The sequence below is a fragment of the Mus caroli genome, chromosome 5 (genome assembly GCF_900094665.2).
Source record: "Mus caroli chromosome 5, CAROLI_EIJ_v1.1, whole genome shotgun sequence".
Classification (NCBI taxonomy): domain Eukaryota; kingdom Metazoa; phylum Chordata; class Mammalia; order Rodentia; family Muridae; genus Mus; species Mus caroli.
Genome location: NC_034574.1, coordinates 10,015,615 through 10,035,970, shown reverse-complemented (window position 1 = coordinate 10,035,970; position 20,356 = coordinate 10,015,615). Strand labels below are relative to the sequence as shown.

The following is a 20,356-nucleotide window of genomic DNA, read 5'->3' as shown; positions in this document are numbered from 1 at the left end:
GGCCCATTGGACTTGCAAACTTTATATGCCCCAATATAGGGGAATGCCAGGGCCAAAAGAATGGGAATGGGTGGGTAGGGAAGTGGGGGGGGCACTATGGGGCACTTTTGGGATAACATTGAAAATGTAATTGAGGAAAATATGTAATAAAATATTAAAAATTTAAAAAAAAAACAGTAACATCATGAAATTTACAGGCAAATAGAACTAGAAAGGTTCATCCTAAGTGAGGTAACACAGACATAGAAAGGCAAACATGGTTTGTACTCACTTATAAGTGGATATTAGCCATAAAGTACAGGAAATTTGCACTACATACAATCCACAGTTCCAAAGAATGTAAGTAACAAATATGGCTCAAGGGAGGATGGTTGAATCTCACTGAGAAGCAGAAACAGAGACCACCTCCAGTAGATAGACATGCCTCCCACTTGAGGCACGGGTTCATCTTCCCATCTTCAAATTTTTGACCCATAATTGCTCCTGTCTAAAGGAAATGCAGGGACAAAAATGGAGCAGAGTCTGAAGGGATTGGATCCATTCCATAAGCAGGCACCAAATCCTGAAACTATTACTGATGTCCTATTGTGCTTCAGAGAGCCTAGCATGGCTGTCCTTTGAGAGACTCTATTAGCAGCTGACTGAGACAGATGCAGATACTTAGAATCAACCATTGCATTGAGGTCAGGGATGACTATGAAAGAGTTAGGGGAAGGATTGAAGGAGCTGAAAAGGATTGGAACCCCATATGAAGAATCTACCCAGTATCAACTAACCCAGACTCCTCAGAGCTCCCAGAGATGAAACCACCAAACAAAAAGCATACATGGGCTGGTCTGTGGCCCCTGGCACATATGTAGCAGAGGATTGCCTTGTCTGGCCTCAGTAGGAGAGGATGTGCCTAATCCTGATTTAATGCCTCAGGGAAGGGGGAGACATCTGGGGTTGATGAGGGAACAAACTGGGTAGGAGAGGTTGTGGAGAGGGCAAAGGAGTTAGTGTGTGTGGACAAGCTAAAAAATATATGGCAGTGGAAACTCCAAGGAATCTATGACGGTGACCCTAGCTAAGATTCTTAGCAATAGGGAATATTATATGATTTTATAAATTATTAACCATTTCAACATTTAAAAGGTAGTAAATCATCCAAAGAGAGAGAGAAGCATACAGTCCAGAGAAACTATTGGCTTAAAAATAAGGAGAGTAAAACTCTATTGTGCATTTCTAGACTACTTCTAAACCCAGCTTATCTGTCGTGTGACTTTACCAGGGCAAGTGAGCCATAAAGACCAGAGAGAGGTTTTGCTGCTATGGAATGGAGCAAGTAGGAGATCTGAAGATTCTCTAGGTATTAAGTTGGGCCACTGATAGCAAGATGAGTCAAACTAATAAATATTCTCCATGATTCTGGAAAAAATGGAGTCTTGGAATATAGACAGCATAGGACAGACAAAGCCTAAGCAACCATGAATATATTGTCTACAGAAGATAACACACATATATAAGACTGGTAAGAAATTAGAAAGTTTAAAATTTATTTTAACTTTGATATTTCTTCCCAGTTTATATATCAAAAATTTATAGCTTTAGAGGTAGAGGTAAGTCATTTGAGGTGAGCTTTGACCCATAGATTGAACCCTTAGAAAACAATACAGGGCTATTCAATGACAACGTTTGAAAATATGTACATAAAATAATCTTGGAAGACAACACACAAATACTTGAAAAACAAGCTAAATCATGAAACATAATCACACATTTTAATAAATGGAAATCATGTGAATGCCATGTAGTTTATAATCTAGAAATCAATTAATTTGTGCCTTCTTAATAACAAAGAACACATGATCATCTCACTGTACTTAGTCAATATTTTTGGGGAAAATCCTGGATACATTTCCAATAAAACCCTCTAAGTCAAAATAGCAACAAAGGGTCAAGTATGATTTGCATAGCTATGGTATATTCCTCCAATTATGGGATGAGTTCAAGGCAAGCCTTGGCTATATAATTCAATCTTTCAAACAACACAAAGACAAAACAATAGAAAAACAAAAAACATAAATCCATCCGGAGCTGGAAATATGAAGAGGCTTCTACAGCATTCTTCATAACACATTAATTGTGAAGGAAGAAATATTTTCCCTAAGTGTTAAAATGGAACAGGGATGTCTTCCCTTGCTACTGTACCAGCATTGTACAGAAACTCTTTCCTTGTATTGTGAAAGAAAAGTGAGCATAAACATTGGAATGGGATGGCAAATACTTTATTGGCAGCTCACATTTTTTTGTGTGTAGAAATCATGAGTATTAAATGAAAATTGTAAGAATAATAAATCTTTGAGGCTATTAAGTAGAGGTTTATATGTGTACAAATTAATTTTTACATAATGTCAGGAGATCCTTCAAAATCCCAATTAAGAAAACTATTCACAACAAAATTAACCAGAACAAAAATTTAAACACATTAGTAAGATAAATGCTAATTTTATACATGAGAAATAAAATTTTAGTGAGAAGAATCAGAGAAAATCTAAATAAATGAGATGGTACCTATTCATGCATTGGAAAATTCAGTGATTTTAAGGCAGCATTTTTATGGGCATTAATTTTTGCTCTCAGTACAATCCCCATTACAGTGCTAGAAGACTGATTAAAAACTTTGTTAAAATTCAAAGGCTGCAGAATTGTTCAAACGGTTTTTGAAACTTAAAATTTTGAGGACTGAAACTACCAGATTTCAAAACTCAACACAAAACTGTACTGAAGGAGGGAGCATGTTTTCTCGTTCAGCTCACACAACTGAAAATTTAATGATTTTGTGTACAGCTGAGTAGAATTCTTTTGCAGAGGCATCACATTTTCACTGCTCATTGATCAGTTGAAGGGCATTTAGGTTGTTTCCATCTCCCAGCTATTGTGAATATAGTGGCAGTGAACATGCCCGAGCAAGACATCCTACTTATAGAGTAGGATGCCAAGCCCTTTGGACATATGCCAGTGAGTTGTATAGCTTAGTCAAATGGTAGATCTAAGTTTAGGTTTTGAGAATTCTCATTACTCATTTTTATAGTGGCTGCCACAATTTTCAGTATTTAGCAATGTGTATATATACATATATATGTGAATATACATGCACACAAATGCACAAACTCATCTACATACATATACACATACATATGACATACATATATACATACTTATATGTGCATGGAATAACAGTGAAAAGAGACACTATGAATTTGAAATACAATGAGGATGGATATATGAAAAGGAGATAAGCCTAGCACTCAGGAGGCAGAGGCAGGTGGATTTCTGAGTTTGAGGCAAGCCTGGTCTACAAAGTGAGTTCCAGGACAGCCAGGACTACACAGAGAAACCCTGATTCGAAAAACCAAAACCAAACCAAACCAAACCAAACCAAACCAAAACAAAACAAAACCCAATAAACCCCCCCCACCAAAAAAAAGGAAATAGGAAAAGGAAGGGATAAAAGTAACTAAATTATAATCTCAAAACTAAAAACTAAAACATAAAACAAACTGGCAATAAGTACAAGAATACAATATACCTTATAAAGGACTTTTAGCTGTACCAAATAAAAACTTTTACAACTTATATGGCAAATGGTCCAAAAATGTAACAGCAGAAGGTTAGGCCAGTAATTTTACCAGGGAACCTGTGTTGATAGTCATTTCACCAGGGAACCTGCATGCTGCTTTGGAATATACAAAAAGATGCTCAAACTTACATCAGAAGGAAAAGCAAATCACAGCTACTATGCTATGGCAACTGTCAGCAATAGTGGTCCCCAGGGGAAGCCCTAGCTATTGTTAAAGGTGACAAGTTCCCTTTGAGAAATGATTGAATTAGGTGGTCTCTTAAGAAGTTAAACAAACTGTATGAGGTTGAATTTTTATATATAGGAAACTATGCAACAAAAATAACATAGATACATACTAAAAGTTATATGTGAATTTTTTTAAAACCTAGGAAAAAATCAAAGAGGATAAATGAAATGTAGAACATTAAAAGAATAGGATCTATTTAGCAACAAAAAGGTACAAATGACTAGTGCATGCTGTAACAGACAAATATAAAACTTTGGAAAGAGAGATTACAGATATGAAAACTGTGTGGTATTTGATTTTGTTCACATGAAATACTTTTAAATCGTGGATTGTGAGAATCAGAGAGTAAATGTGAACGTTCTCATGGCTGGGCAACAGACATAAGAAGGATTAGCAGTTTCTATGAACATTCATAATGGTAAAAAATTTTAAAATAGCACTGTGGTAATGTTGCACAATTCTGTACGTTTATGAAAGCTATACACCTGGACATTAACAATGGTTATTTGTAATATTTATATATACTTTGGTAAAACAATAGTGATGATGATGATTGTGATGATAAGAACAACAACAACATTAATAGAACAGCACATATTTGGATTTTCAACTCAGATTCAATGGAACTCACTAGAATTTATCTACTGTTTCTAAAAACAAAAGGACAGCAACTAGTGAGTTAAAGATTGAGCCAATATTTTCTAAGACCCTGCTACCTTTTAAACATTTTTCTTGTTCTGTGCTATGAAGTGGCCAATTAGTCTTTGTTGCCTTGCAGATGTAGCTAGTCTATTTGGAGCTATACATACAAATGCCTTTTTTTTAAAAGTTAGAATTTCTTTTGGTTTATTTCAAACAGCTGCATCTCTGAAACCATAAGAAGGAGCTCCAGAGGAGGGAATTAATTTCTCCAACACTGCAGTCTTCTTTCCCTCCCCACCCCAATTTATTTATTTGTATCAAAGAGAAAAGTGGCATTTGTTGGGTATGTGGAAAGTGCAGGTATTTGTAATAGGTTCCCTTTCAGTTCATCTCACCTTATTTTCTGCCCACCCATAAGAATGTATCTCAAATTTTAAATGGATGTTAGTGCTGAATATAGCCTAGGTCCTTATTACCCCAAAGTGCTTTAGCTATTAGTATCATTCCACTTTAGAGTCTGTGTTTAGTGAACAAATACTTTCAAAACCATTGCACAATTGTCAAAAATATCTATTGACTACTTATTAGAAATTTATATGCTGAAATATTAAGGACATATTTTCTAAAAGTTCAGATGTTATTTGCACATATTTCTCTTTGCATAATTTATAAAATTATGCATAGTGGTACAAAACATGATTGTCTGTATGTTTTATTCATACATAAAACAGGTGTAAGTAATAAAGGTTCATAAATATATTAGCTTTTATGTAAGCTCTTCCTAACCCTTTTTGGTAATAATTCATTATAGTTTTATAGTTTGGACATCATCTAAATCATGTTGAGGGCTGGTATCTTCATGCATTTCTATTCACCCAGCAAATCATAGAAAGAGTTCTAAATTACAGAACATAAGCCTTTCTTCACTATTGTGGGAAAAGTCCTAATAAAGTCTACCATTAACCTGATAGTCTTCTGGGCTCAGCACATAGTAGAAGACACCCCTCATTGGCAGGGGTTCCCTTTCTCTGACCTTGTCTGGGCAGTCTACAAACCTCCCACAGGCCTCTACCTGCAGAATTTTATGTAGCCTTAGATTACAAGTTCAAATTCCCTTCTTCTGATAGATAAGGAACTGTTCTGCTAGTAACTGAGATTCCTTAAATGTTTCCCCAAGGTAATGAGGCTTTTCAGTACCCTAAGCCAAATGATCTTTGCCCATCGTGGGACTTTCTACCCATGTAATCCCAAACTATATAAGCCTTGTATCACCTCAAGTAAACATGATCTGCCTCCTTACAAGTGGTCCCAGTGTGCCTTCTTCACTGTATGTATTCACAGGGCTTCTGAAGGCCTAGTCTCTGCTCCTTTTGCCCCTTTGCCCGCCCCCTGCCCCCCATGGACCAACATTGGCCTACAGTCCCCAAGGTCAGGGAGGGGCACAGGCTATGAGTTATAAAAGCATTTGGAAGCATATATTTGTATTTATATTGCTTTTTAACTACTCCTGTAAATATCTTTATAGTGTTGGCCTTTAAGATTTGGGTTTCAAAAGCCATCCATCATGTCTACTATTCTTGGCACTTCAAAGAGACTTCACTAGTACATTTTACACCTGTTTATATTTTCTGTGTTGTGTTATCAAAACAGGATTGAAATGTTTATTAATTCCTTGGAAACAATAATAACACTATTCTACATTAATTACACAACATATATTTAGTACAATTATTTCACTAAAAGAGAGTGAGAGAATGCTGCCACCTGTTTCCCATTCTTCATATCGGCAGCTAAAATCTCACACTCATATTCATATCCAGTCTGTTGTGAACTCACACAATAGATAGCCTCTAAAAACACTACACTGGATATTCTTAAAGAATGAGAAGGATGAAGGCATAACCTGTGTTAGCATCACTCTGAAAGCAGGTTTGAGTTGGTGAATCCACAAAAACATCAAAGGTGTGTCAGCTTCCATCATACGTATTTTGAGAAATGTTTGACAAGGGAAATGTTATTAATCCAGTTTCTCTTCATGTTTCTTTTTAGACATTGTTTTAGTTTCCTATAAATAAGAACAATTTTTCTTCCATTTGCTAATTGTACCTACTTTATAATAGTTTTATAATACTTTTTTTTCTATGCTCATCTATATATGTCTGATAAGAGATTGTAAGAGATAGACAAATTACCAAAAACTTTGGTAACAAAGTTTTGGTAACCAAAATGAAAGCATACCAATGGCTGTTTTCTACTTTTTTTTTATATGTACAGGAAATAATCAGACTAAAAAGAAATTGTTCATCACAATACAGTTCATGTTCTAGCCCCAAAATCATAAATCATGGCAAATTTTATTTCTTCTTTCTGTATACTATTGTCCATACCATTTTGAGATGTCTAAAATTTGCTTTAAAGCTAACTAATTATTTGTAAATATTTTTGTATGTATCTTAAAAGGATATATTCAGTCATGACTAAAGCTAATAAGATCATTATATTTTTAGAAATTTGTATAGAAAAATTCAAAACATTCCTACACAAGCATATTAACATGGGTAATGGCTTCCTTTAGTCATTTAACAACCTAGCTATATATTTCAAAATATCATGTTGTGCATAAGTAGATACAGTTTTATTTACTGAATTTAAAATGTAAACCAAATTGGTATTCAAATTATTGGTTAATAAATAATTAGTATCAACCAAACTGCAATAAATCATAGCAAGCTTGGTTGGGCAGTACACAACAATAGGACAAAGAAAGTTTGAGAGCTCTGTTCAAGGTTGTGCCGACCTTTAGACACTTTACAAAAAGTCACATGTGGGGTTTTGACTGGGACATGGAGAGGACAAGGTGTAGCTACTAGTGTCTCCTGGTTTAAATGGGGAATCTCCCAGGATTGGCCACAGGAGGATTTAGATTTACATGGCTTACAAGATTAGGATTCTAGTTGATGCAGTGATTGAGTTATCATTGTTTCTGAACTAAGTTTGTGTGGTGTTTTCCTTCACAGGGCAGCTCAACTGGATTCTAGAGAGAAAGGTATGGTGGCAAAGCATGGGTTTGCCAGAAGTGCACCACAAAAGGCCATGGGAGTTTTGAAGCATGATGCTGGAGTGGTAGGGCCTCACCAGTGGGAACTTAGCAAGCTGGGTGGAGAAATTTCAGAGCTCTGAGTCAGAGTCTCCAAGAGATAAGAACAGGCCTGCCATTGTCTACCAGTGTCTGGCCGGTCAGCCCGTTGGTTCCTTGCAGGAAATAGTGTGGGATTCATTTTTAAATATTTCCTGCAACAGGTGGTGAACCAATGCATTGGGCAAGAATCCACTAGAAATTTAAGATTATTAGCCTGAGAGAGTTTTATTTTCTAAGTGAGAGAAAGGTGGTACTGGGACGAGTCATGTGGACTCAAGGGACGAGTCATGTGGACTCAAGCAAGGGAACCCTGAAACAAAGAGGGCTCTAAGATCCCCTGCTGTGGAAAGAGCTAAGATGGCTGCTGCCTACATCTTAGGTCAGATATTGATTTAACTGTGTATTTATGAGATTATTTGCTTTTAGGATAGATTTATATACAGATTTGCTCCGACTCAATGGGGAATCTCATCCATGGTTTGGAACTAGGATTGGGAAAATTAGTCACTGACTCCAAGTAGATAGAGAAGTGATAATCATCTACTATGAACAGGTATTAATTAATAGAAGTCTGTGGCTCCAGGCAGAGAGCATAACAGATAGATATTGTAACAGGTGTTAATAAAATAAATGTCTATGGCTCCAGGTAGAGAACCAAACAGATAGATATTATAACAGGATGGCTTCTCGAGGCACAGAGCTTAACAAGTAAAAAACTACCTGCTTTCAATAGGCAGAGTGAAAGTTTGAATTAAGTGCTTTAAAGATGCTATAAAGATATATTTCTCTAATAAGTTTTACAGGATACTCAAATTCTGTCTAACGTGGGGTCCATGGGAAATTTGGGTTTAAATCCTGATTTGACAAGCTGACTGCTTATAAGAATTGATAGATAAAAGTGTAAATCAATTGTTTTAAAGATGGCATAATAAGGTATGCAAGACAACTAACTCATATTCTCTAATGTGGTATCCATGGGAATTTTGAGTTATTATCCTGCATAGCAAAATAGAAAAGGCCTAAGAATAGGCACATACAGAATTTTAGTTTACTTCATTTGTTTTGGATTGTTTTAACTTTCAGAATGGGTGTGATTTTGAGTTTTGTGGTTATATTACTCCTCTGGGAGAGAGGTCTAAATAAAGTTTTTTCTGGTCACTGGCTCAAGGACCTGCTGATTTGGGAGAAAGGTTTTGTCTTTGCATTTTTAGAGAAGGAGATTAGTGCCTGTCCACCTTCCAGAGCGACATGGATCAGATGTGATAGAGGGAGACCCCCAGAGAACAAGATTCCAGAGAATCAAACAAAAAAGGTATCTTGATGATACTAAAATTTTGTTTTGAGATTTATGTATTACACAATATACAGCCTTGGTGAATTTCATTTTCAGCCATCCTGAACTGACCTGCTTTGAACTCCTGATCTTTTGGACTTTCAGCTGGATCCAGTCAGGACATAGACATCAAAGACTAAAACAATTATTGGTGTGGCCTTCTTAAGTCCAACCAACTCCCACATTTTCCCTACCCACCTCAGAGATATCTCAATGTCCATATTTAGCTTGAAGAAGTTATGAAGAGTCGTCATCCTAGTTCCCTAGATTTGGGGACTGGAGTAGATTATTCTCAGGTTGCCTTTCTGGGGAATTTAGAAGTGGTCATAATTGGAACAGAAAGGAAATAGCTAGAATTTATTGTGCAACCATAATCTCATCTGATAGAAATCTTTACAATAGTTACTAAGTTGAAATCATAATTTCTTATTTTGGTACGGAATTTATTTGATGCAGAATCAAGGTTTTCATTGGTATAAATTTCTTCTATTGATACAAAAATTTTCAAAGTTCAAGGCTTGGACCCAGTCCTTCTATAACTGTTATTATAAACTGATATGAGATATTTAAGCCTGCGAATAAAGGATCAAATAGCAAATTTTTGGCTCTGAGTTTATTGTTAGAGTGTTTTCAAGATCTTTTAATTAGAAATAGCTGAGGTTAGTTAATGGACAATAGTCCAGATTACTTTACATAGATAGTTTTCAAAAGTGTCAGAAATCCACAGAATATGAAATGTAATGTTATTTATTCACTTGTTACTGAGACAAATCTGTTCCCAACAGCTCCCCATTCATGGATTCAAAGAAGCAGCTGAGCATCTATACCTCCAGGTGAGGTGGTACATTGTGGATAGTTGGTCACTGGGCAGAAATTGCCTCTCTCTCCTGCAGACCTGTACCCACCTTGAGAGGACACAAGTTACAGGTTAGGGCATCTTAGTTCTGCCAAGAAGAATAAGCTAGTCCTTAATAATTCCCGTTTTTCAAGGTCTGTCAGAATATCCTGGGGCAGAAGTACCCAGAAAGAAGCTGGTGGACTGGGTGAAGAGACTCCTCCTCTGCTCTCTCTGCAAGAGTGGCTGCATCTGTTTTGAATTCTCTTCCCTCTTGAACAGATGTAAATCGTACTAGCTTCTCCTGAGGAGTCCTTTTCTGTCCCACTACATTACCTAGAGTGTGATTCCCATCAGTTCTCAATTCCAGGAGGCTGAAGACGGACGCTCCAACTTCCTGACTTACTGGGGCTGTATAGGTAGGCAGCTGTCTCTGCAATTTGTCTCAGTTCTGGAAGCTGTGTTAGGCTTCCTATATGTTCAGATAGTATTGGCTGCTCATTTCTGATGGGGTTGAAAGGTTACCTAAAGTCTCATAGCCTACCCCAGGCAATTTAACATTGAGAGAACATATTTGAGAAAATCATTTTCAGATAGTATAGGAGCTAAACCAGGATATAACATATGGATTTATAAGTCTTTTAAGTTAGGATAGATGACAGAGTGTTCTATTTAATTACAAAAATGATGGACTGGTCTATCTTGTACTTCATAAATCACAAAATAGTAATAGTTGTGCTCAATTTGTATCTGAGATAAAAGAGTTTTTTAAGTGAAAAAAAAAAGAAGTGACATGTGACTTTCTATTCACTTGTTACCTCCTTCCAGCCTAGCAAGGCTGGCTGTGACCACCTGCCACTGAGGTGGAGCCACCTGCTGTGCTGCTTCTCATCACTCTCCTTTGATGTGCCACTACCTGCTACCTGCCTGAGGCCAACCTGGTTCTCAGGTTCTCTGAAATCTTCAGGAGTTAGCTATGAACTGTGATTTGAACTGTAATTTTCTCATGTTCCTACTAAAAGGCTGACCTGACAACTTCAAAGGAACTTTGTGTGACTGGGAGTGGGCCTCCCCTCTTCTTTATAAAGCGTGTTTGCCAACATTAAAGTTAAGTCTTGATCAGAATACTGTCTTGACTCCATTTCTCTCTTTACTCGCCTAGATTCCCTCTTTTCTTTCAGTTCCAACATGCATCCCAGGCTCGAACCCAGACATGAGAGCAGCAGGCCAGCCCCAACATTCACTGATTTATATATTTAAAATAAGCTATATTCCTAAGGATTTAATGAAAATACTGTTTTAAGATATTTAATTTTGTATAGAACTGTGTTCTCTAAGGATACATAAAAGTATTTATAAATTTGGTAGTAACCATTGAAGTGTCCATAAAAATGGAAAATATTTTATTATTTTAGGAAGAAGAAAAACCAAAGTGTGGGTCCTTTAGCCCTTCTTAGAAGAGGTAACAAAATACTCATGGGATCAATTAAGAAGACAAAGTGTGGAGCAGAGACTGAAGGAAAGGCCATCCAGAGACTGCCCCACCTGGAGATACATCCTATATACAGTCACCAAACGCAGACAGTATTGTGGATGCCAAGACGTGCTTACTGACAGGAGCCTGATATGGCTGTGCCTGAGAGGCTTTGCCAGAGCTTGACAAATACAGTGGTGGATGCTTGCAGAAAACCATTGAACTGATCATGGGATCCTTAATGGAAGAGTTAGAGAAAGGACTGAAGGAGCTGAAGGGGTTTGCAACCCCATAGGAAGAACAACAATATCAACCAATCAGAGCTCCCAAGGTCTAAACCAACCCCAAGGAGTACACATAGAGGGACCCATGGCTCCATCCATAGATGTAGCAGAGGATGGCCTTGTCGGGCATCAATGGGAGAAGAGGTCCTTTGTCCTGTGAAGGCTTGATGCCTTGGTGTAGGAGAATACCAGGGCAGGATGGTGGGAGTGGGTGGATGAGTGGGTGGGGGTATACCCTCATAGAGACAGGAGGGGGGATGGGATGGGGCTTTCTAGGGGGAAATCAAGAAAAGGGATAACATTTGAAATGTAAATAAATAAATATCCAATAAAAAAAGAAAAGGAAACTCAGAGAGATATAATGTGTATTTGCTAGAAAAATGAGGTTCCAAAATAGTAATTTTTTCCTTCATTGTGAAAAATGAAGGGAATTTAATTTTGTTTTGAGAATAGAATATTTATAACAGCAAATTAGAAGCATTTATTTTCATTATTCTTGTAGTTTAGACTTTTTCTAATTCAAGTAAACAATAATGAATTAGAGAAGATAAGACAAATAGAAAATCTTTTAATATCAAACATAAATAATGACACGAATAGGCAGATACACTGAAATGAGTGCCTGTTGATTTAGAGGAAATGGTTTAAGATTTTTAATATATCTTACAAAAATAACTTCGGCATTACCAGTAAATATTATGCTATTTTGGTTTATGGTTTGAAAGATCTGAAATAATTTTCAGCAAGTAACATTCTCTGAAAAATGACCCCTAAAAGTACTAATTGGACCCAATATATAAAAACTGTCTAAAAAATAAAAACCAAATCTAAATGGATACTACAGCTATAGAATGGATTTTATAAGGTTGAAATGATAGAGAGAGAGAGAGAGAGAGAGAGAGAGAGAGAGAGAGAGAGAGCGCACTAGGGTGTTAAATGTTTTCTCTTGTATTTTCAATTTGAACAGCATATAGATGTTAAATTATCTTTCTGTGCTAAAAGAAAAAAAATACCCATTTTAACAGAAAAACAACATTAGATTTCTAAGTGACTAGTCTTCTTTGGAAATAGATTTGCAATTGCATCTGAGAAGATTGTAGCCTCCCCTCCTTAAACCTTAAACCTCCCTGCGAAGGTTAAACTGTTTGCTCAGGGCACTGTTTGAGCTTCCTGCTCAATCGTTCTGCCACGTCCACTGCTGGAACCTGCCGCTTTGCTGTTCCGGAGCCATACACGCGGTCACCCTGCTACTGGACGCCAGGATTATTTGGCGGGAATCGGGCCCCTCTTCCCCTCCTTCATAACTGCGTGCGGAATAGTAAAATTGAGCTTTGATCAGAATCTGCTTTGACTTAGCTACATCTTTTTCTCGCGCCGCCTAGTCCCTCTTCTCTTCCAGGTTTCTTTTTTTGTTTTGTTTTTGTTTTTGTTTTTGTTTTTGTTTTTTTTGAGACAGGGTTTCTCTGTGTAGCCCTGGCTCTCCTGGAACTCACTTTGTAGACCAGGCTGGCCCCGAACTCAGATATCCGCCTGCCTCTGCCTCCCGAGTGCTGGGATTAAAGGCGGCGCCTCTTCCAGGTTTCTAAAATGCCTTTCCAGACTAGAACCCAGACCAGTGAGCTGCTGGCCAGACACAACAGAAGACAAATGCTTTCTGAAGTAATCATGAAAACAAACAAAAGACCATATGCACCATGTGACATCCACCTTTGGTATAGCGAACACAACAATGACTTTGAAATTTAACAAAATTTTCAATTTCTACTGATTGGACATGAAAAACAGATAATACACAGTAATTGAGGAAGTTACCCAGGGTATATTTAATCAATTTGAAAATTTTATGTCATCCTATACTTCAAAATAACTGAAATCTCATTATCAATGTGAAAGTTGCATAGTTTTTCAAGAATTTCAAACTCAGGAAATACAAAGAAATACAGAGATGGTTATGCTGGAGGAGATGCAGGAACCATGCCAATGAAATACTGTGTGAGACCCTAGGTTGTATCTTGAGGCAGTAAATAAAATAATTGATTAGTAGAGAAACTCAAAATGAGAGTAAGACTTAGGCCTGTTTTAATAACATATCCATGTTGATTTCCTTTGATTAATCAATTTAGGTTAAGTTCATGCAAATATAAGGAAAACTGAGCAATGAACTGGCAGTACAGCAATCTGTACTGTTTTCTGGAAGTTCAAAATGATTCCAAAGTAAGGAGCTTAGACAGTCTATTATCGGCTTTGATCTATAAATAAACACAAGTAATCTGAAAGCTCAGCATGATTGACAGTGTTCACTGTGGATAAACACAGAGGAATCTGATGGTAAGTTCTGCAGGCATCTATTTTCTCTAAACTCAGTGACCATATTCAGCAGTGCAAAATACACAGACATGTGGTGGCCATGATGCTTCCTGAAGCAGTGATTGTGAGTGCTGCCAAATCATGCACTGTTCGAGATACAGCTAATGAAGACAAGATCTGTGCGATTCAGTGACTCTTCATGCAAAAATCATGTGATTAATTTTGTATGATTGTGTATGTGTGTCTGTGTGTGTGCTGACATGGATAGTCTGCTATTTTTAGACGTGTTCTAAAAAAGATATATAGAGGGTTGTTTTCAAAAATTTAAGGAGCCATTTAAACTGAAATACAAATACTTATGTCCATTTGACACCGGAATCAGAAATTAGCAGATAGTTCAGTTTGCTTTACCTGAAACTGTGTGATCCTTAGAGTCTCTGGTTATTTTTATCCTTGCATGAGGAAAGATGTAGTGCATTGTCTTCCCATTCATCTGCAGAATCTAGGACATACAAGGGATTAGGTGAAAAAAATCAGTAATAAAAAAACCTTGACATACATTGTGGAAATTTATACTTGTTCAGTTCAAAGCACACCAATTAAATCAATGAAGATCTACCAGAAGGTTCTTGGATGATATCAGCGGAAGAATTTATAGACACACTGCATAATGAGTCCTTTCTGAGTTCACTGGTGTTTGATATATAACCAATCACGTTTGCACACTAGCTTGCTTTGTTTAGAGAATCAGTGAGCATGTTTATCTGGTTTTCAAGGATGTTTCTGACTACAGTGGCATGTATTCACCTGATGGCCATGAATAATTTATATTGACAAAAGCCTGTACCTGATTTTGCACTTGAAAAATCAGGAAATGAAAAGATATTCCTAACCATTTAGTATTTAAGTGAAACTAGTGGAGAAAACCAAGGGATTTCCTCTCTTGTCACATTCCTTCACCCTAACTAGGACTGCGATATATTTAAGGTGCTTGAATTTTATCGTGAAAGTTTCCTGAGGATATCTGCTTGATTCATATTTATACTAATTCTGTCTAAATGAATAAAGACTTGGTTTACAAGTGCTTCTCAATTCTAGCTTTATATTCAAAGGTTATGATACTGACTGAGCTATTTCTTATTACTACAGGGATTCCTAAAGAAGAAGGAGAAACACTAAGGCTACCTTTGTGTTTGTGTTTCCCACTCTATTACATAGCTTGACTTTATTTTAACGCCATAGATTATTCCTTAAAATTCGGACATAATACCTCACTCTTATTTCAATTATTTTATAATGTCCTATAGCTTTAATGATAATTTTAAAGTCGTTTTCCTGATTTGTTAAAAATAAACTAAGGCAACACTATTTTGAATTTAGAGTTTCCTTCCATTTTATAAATTTGTTACTGCAGATGAAATGTAATAGTGCATAGACTGCAGTTGGTAAGAGTAAGTAGGCTTTTTAGTGTTTTATAAGTGAATCGTTGTCACTTATAAAACATCATGAGACGTTTATAAGTGAATAGTTACATTTTAGTCAGTATCTCTAATGTTTGGATACTGAATATCTTCATTTTCGTGGTTGTTTGCTTAGAGTATCTCCATACAATTCCCACAGTTTTTAAGACATTAAACTTCTACAGTTATGATATGGATGAGCCATTTTAAAGCAGAACTACAACTGCAGTTAAATGCTGACAGGGTCTTCTAGAAAATGGACTTACAGGGCAGCTGTTTTTACCAGTATTAGCAAGAGCCAAATGGAGGTTAAATGATACACCAAGGTGCTAGTATCTGTTATCATGGATTTTGATGATTCTATATCAAGATTGTTACCTACTTGTATCTCAGAAAAGGCATTGTTCTCTTTTCCTAACCTTTAATACTTTCATGAGTTGAGTCAACATGTTTATGAAGTAATTAAATTACCATTAGTATATTTTTTACTCATTCATCCACTTCGATTAGCACAAATGCTTGCTGTAGGGAACAGACGCCTCACAGTTTCTCAGGACTATATTGGACACTGCCCACTTATATGTCAGTGTGTTGTTAGTGTGTAGACTGCTATATTTTGTATGATTATAGTAAAAAACATGAGACATGGACAGTACTAAAGAATAAGGGAAAGAGACTTTTTTTTTCTGTTTTGTAGCAACGTGGTACTGGTTGTATCAAAGATGCCTTAGTGCATGACATCATATTCATGACATCCTGAGTGGCCAGTGTGCTTAGCAAAGTGACCAGAGTCTAGAGTGTTCAGAATACAAATGTAAGAAAAGCATGGTCTCTTCAGAGGAGACTAATATACCCCAAGGCAGGAACATCGGGTTTGCATATATCAGGATCTCTACAGAGAATGGGAAAATAAAATCATATCTAACATGATGGCCTTTTACAACATTCAAGTAAAAGACATTGATCTTCCCCATGAAAAAAGTCATAAAAATAAATAGGTTATATGGTCTATACATTTAGTAAAGAACATTTAGATTATTCTTGAATAGTGAAAACCTTAAAATGTACATATTGGGAAAAATACTGATTTGGTAAATTTTGTAGTTAATATGATTGTAAATATAGTAATTTTTTCAGAAATAATTCTGTATCCATGTAGTGTTTTGTGTATAATATAATATTTATACAAAAGACAAACTCATGTATGAATTAAATCAATTGGATTTTATACTCTTTCCTCCTATGGCACTTCATGAGAATGAATTCTTGTTGTTCATGTTTTCAAGTAACAGCATCTCTGTTTATTGGCACCAAGAGCTCAGTATTACCTTTGATTGCCAGAGATACAAAGAAGTGAATAAAATGAAAATGCCATTTTGTTATCCTCTAGATCAAAATAAAGTTCTTGAGTTGAAGAGGAAAACAATATTTAAAGATAAATATCAATGCAGAAAAGTATGAACATTAAAATTCATATACTTAAACTTGGAAAAGCTTATGTATTTAAGGCATATGTTATCTTCTATATCAAATCCTTTTAGGAAACATATAAAGAAAACAAATTATTGCCATAACCATCAATATGTCTGTTACTTGTGGAAGAAGAGTCTGTAACCTGAAGGGGGCACACAGCTTTCTGGGGCAAGCCATGTTCCCTGTCTTGGCTCTTTAGTACTTGTATGGCTCTTCCATTTATAGTACTTTATAACTTTATGCATGTGCCATTTTGATCACTGAATATTATTTCATAGTTTAATTGATACTACTGCAAAGTTTCCTTTTTAATGTAAGATTTTTATTGGCAAGAAAATATCATATGATTGTTATATTCACCTAACAAGGAACTTTATTCTATTTATTGAACTAGCCTGAATCTTATGAAACAGTCCTCATAGACCCTATTTAACTACATATTTAAGATATCATGGACTATGTCCACAGTCAAAGACAATAATCTTAACATATTAGTACTAGAACACTAAAAACAAAATGTCATCTGTAATATGTATATAATCTATCTAAATAGAACAGAAGAGAATTTTAGAAATGTATTGGGATAGATATAGATTGCTTCATTGTATTCTCAAATAACATTATGTAAAATTTTGTTGAAGAACTCTTGAGTATCCATGGAATAGGGTCTGATAGCAAGGGGAATGAGACTTGTGGTTTCTATAGCAACTGTTACTATGATTTTGTTAACATATTCTGGTTCCTATGATTTTGTCTAGGCTTGTAGTAAGCACTAAGCTACAGAGATCCAGCAGGATAATAATTAATAATTATACTAGTTTTATTGTTGTGGACATTAATGGCCAGATCTTTATGAAAAGAGTAGAGATAATACTTATAAACATAATTTTAAGAATAATAAGACAACAAAATTAAACACAATCTGACAATTGTAATAGAAAGAAACAAAGGTATGTAAACATTTAGTTAATACAATCCCAAAGAAGAATTAAATAAAAACATTAAAAGAGAGTATTTATAATACATAGAGAATTATCTCAATATTTTCCTCAAAGGAAACAGTATATAGAAAAACAGAACACTTGATTTTTTTTGTAGAATTATATCTGATAGATTTACCATAAAAACTGAAGTTGATTCAGAAGAAATGAAATTTCTGTACTGATAGTAGTTACACATACAAAAATGTTTTATTTTACTCCTCAGTATAATAAATATTTTCTAAATTAAAACACTGTAAATTTTACTAAGGCCAAGTAGATCATCTTAGCTGTTTAAAATATGGTTGTCATTTAAACCAAGATATCACAAAGAGGAAGAATTGAGGCTCTAATGTAAGTGAAATGTCAGCTATGTCTTTTGTGTCTACTTGAATGATCAGAATGAGCATGCTTCCTCGAAGTATCTGATATACTAGGAATATTGATTTAAATCCACTTAGAATGTCCCAACTACACTTCCTCCAAGGTTCAGCAACACTTTACTTCCTCCAGAAGGAGCAAGCAAATAAGGGGTAAGTGTGCTGGTATCACCCTCATCTGATTGTAAAATTTACTTCTAAATTTAATTACTTACATTATGAGAAGAGCTATGTTATGAATTGTTAAAAGATAAAATCTAAAAAGTGACTATAAAGCAATTAATATTTCCATATGGTAGACTCTTAAAGTATAGGTTTCTCTCTTTCCTTCATGTGAAATTTTCCTTCTCTCATACCTAACTTTACTTGCTTTTTTGTCTCTAGAAATACTTTAATAGGAAAACACAGACAACCACACACATTTATATTACACAATGGTCTTGTAACCTCCTCGGGAGCTCCATGTATTTTCCTTGTAAATTCAGTACTGGAGATAGTCTATTCATATAATAATCATTTATTACATGAATGAATCATTTAAATTGTATTCTAGAAGCAATACAATGCTTATCAAGATTATTAAATAAAGCACTTTCTTCAGTACATGATTGAAAGTAAACAGTTTTGAACTTGCCTGGCAAATAATTAGGTTAACAAACTAGTCTACGTTAGAACTGACTCTTGTTGCTAACAAGTCCATGAGACTGCAAACTTTCATACTTACTTGCTCTTGATGTTGACTGAGGGGTCTAGAGTGAACCAGTCTTTCTGGCAGTTTCCGGTCCAGACCATGGCCATTTTCCAACCGAGACTCCCTGGGTTTATCAAACCAATCCGTTTCCTCCCGACGCAAGTGATAGGCTTTGGGGACCAAGGAAACATCATACATTGCAACTGCAACTAATACAGGTGATAGAGGGAAGCAAACGGTCTGCAGGATTAGCATGCACTAGGCTTGTTAACCACAGCATGCATTTCAGACATCAGTCCCATCAGAACTAGAGACATTTCCAATCGTATCTACACATTTTCATACAACAGAATAACCTAGAAAAGGAGAGGCACACAAATGCACAACATCTCACAGTAGAGTAAAACACCACAAACTTACATTTTAAATCAATAGAAATGAAATTTAGACAATAAATAAATTAACAAAAGTATATTCAGAGTAATTTCATTCAAAATAAGTCCATCAGTTCCCACTTAGAAACCTTAGCCTACAACCCACCATGTGTGGTCAAAAGGCAACAGTAGATGCATGATGCCCGTATGCAAGTTTCTTTTCCCTTTTCGCTTTTGAATAAAGCAAAAACAAGAGTATATGGCTAATTTTCTACTTTTGCGTATGTCAAGCAGGAGCATATGGCTACTGACTATAACACTGAATACATATTTTTAAAAATATACAAAATATGATGTTTATTTGGCAATTTTAAGTAAACAAAAACATTTATTTCTAAGATAACCTATGTGCCACTGCTAGAATCACATGTACTACAAGAACTTTATAGCTTAATAATAAAAATATATTTAAATGGATATATATGAGAATATTTTAATATAAATAAAATCATTATCTGCATTTTAACACTGAGTTAGAAATTTGAAATTATTTTTTCTTTAATTTCTCAGCATGATACGACTTGAAGTATATTGAACTTTTAATCACATTTAAAGCATTCAAACATTAATTTAAAAATTTCATATAGTTTTGCCAGTACTTTTCAGGTTTTAAAGAATATTCAAAGGAACTAAAACTTTTATTTTACTGAATTGCTAAAACTGACTAAATATACATTGCTTATTCTTGGTATTCCTTGGTTATAGTGTTGGTCCCCAATTAACAACCTTTGGGATTAATATATTGTTTCTCAATTGGCAGATGGAAGCTCTCCTCTATCTTGTTAAAGCTGTCTTTTTGTGTCTACCTTATCATATACACATTCCCCCGGAGACTGCTATTTCTCACTTTATAGATATATAATATACTTTTCATAATTTAGTTGATAATTATTGTGATAAAATATAGTGCTAATTTGAAGCTGAGTGAATGAATTGACAAAATACTTGATAATAAAACAATAAACTAAATAGTCATCAGTCTAAATTTTCTAGATTATACTTAATCTCCACTAGAAGAAATAATTTCATATAGGTATTATAAGTATTTATCATACATATATTTTTAAAAATTA

General features: G+C 35.3%; 1 protein-coding gene across 1 annotated transcript in view; it reads right to left on the bottom strand.

Annotated features, from left to right (window-relative positions):
• Pclo (piccolo presynaptic cytomatrix protein) overlaps positions 1–20,356 on the bottom strand; it is a 328,272-nt gene that overhangs the window by 126,623 nt on the left and 181,293 nt on the right. Inside the window, exons 8-9 of the mRNA XM_029477261.1 lie at positions 18,883–19,019; positions 14,277–14,367 (exon numbers count right to left, since the gene is read on the bottom strand). Coding sequence (XP_029333121.1) covers positions 14,277–14,367; positions 18,883–19,019 — 228 coding nt within the window. The remainder of the gene's footprint in view (positions 1–14,276; positions 14,368–18,882; positions 19,020–20,356) is intronic.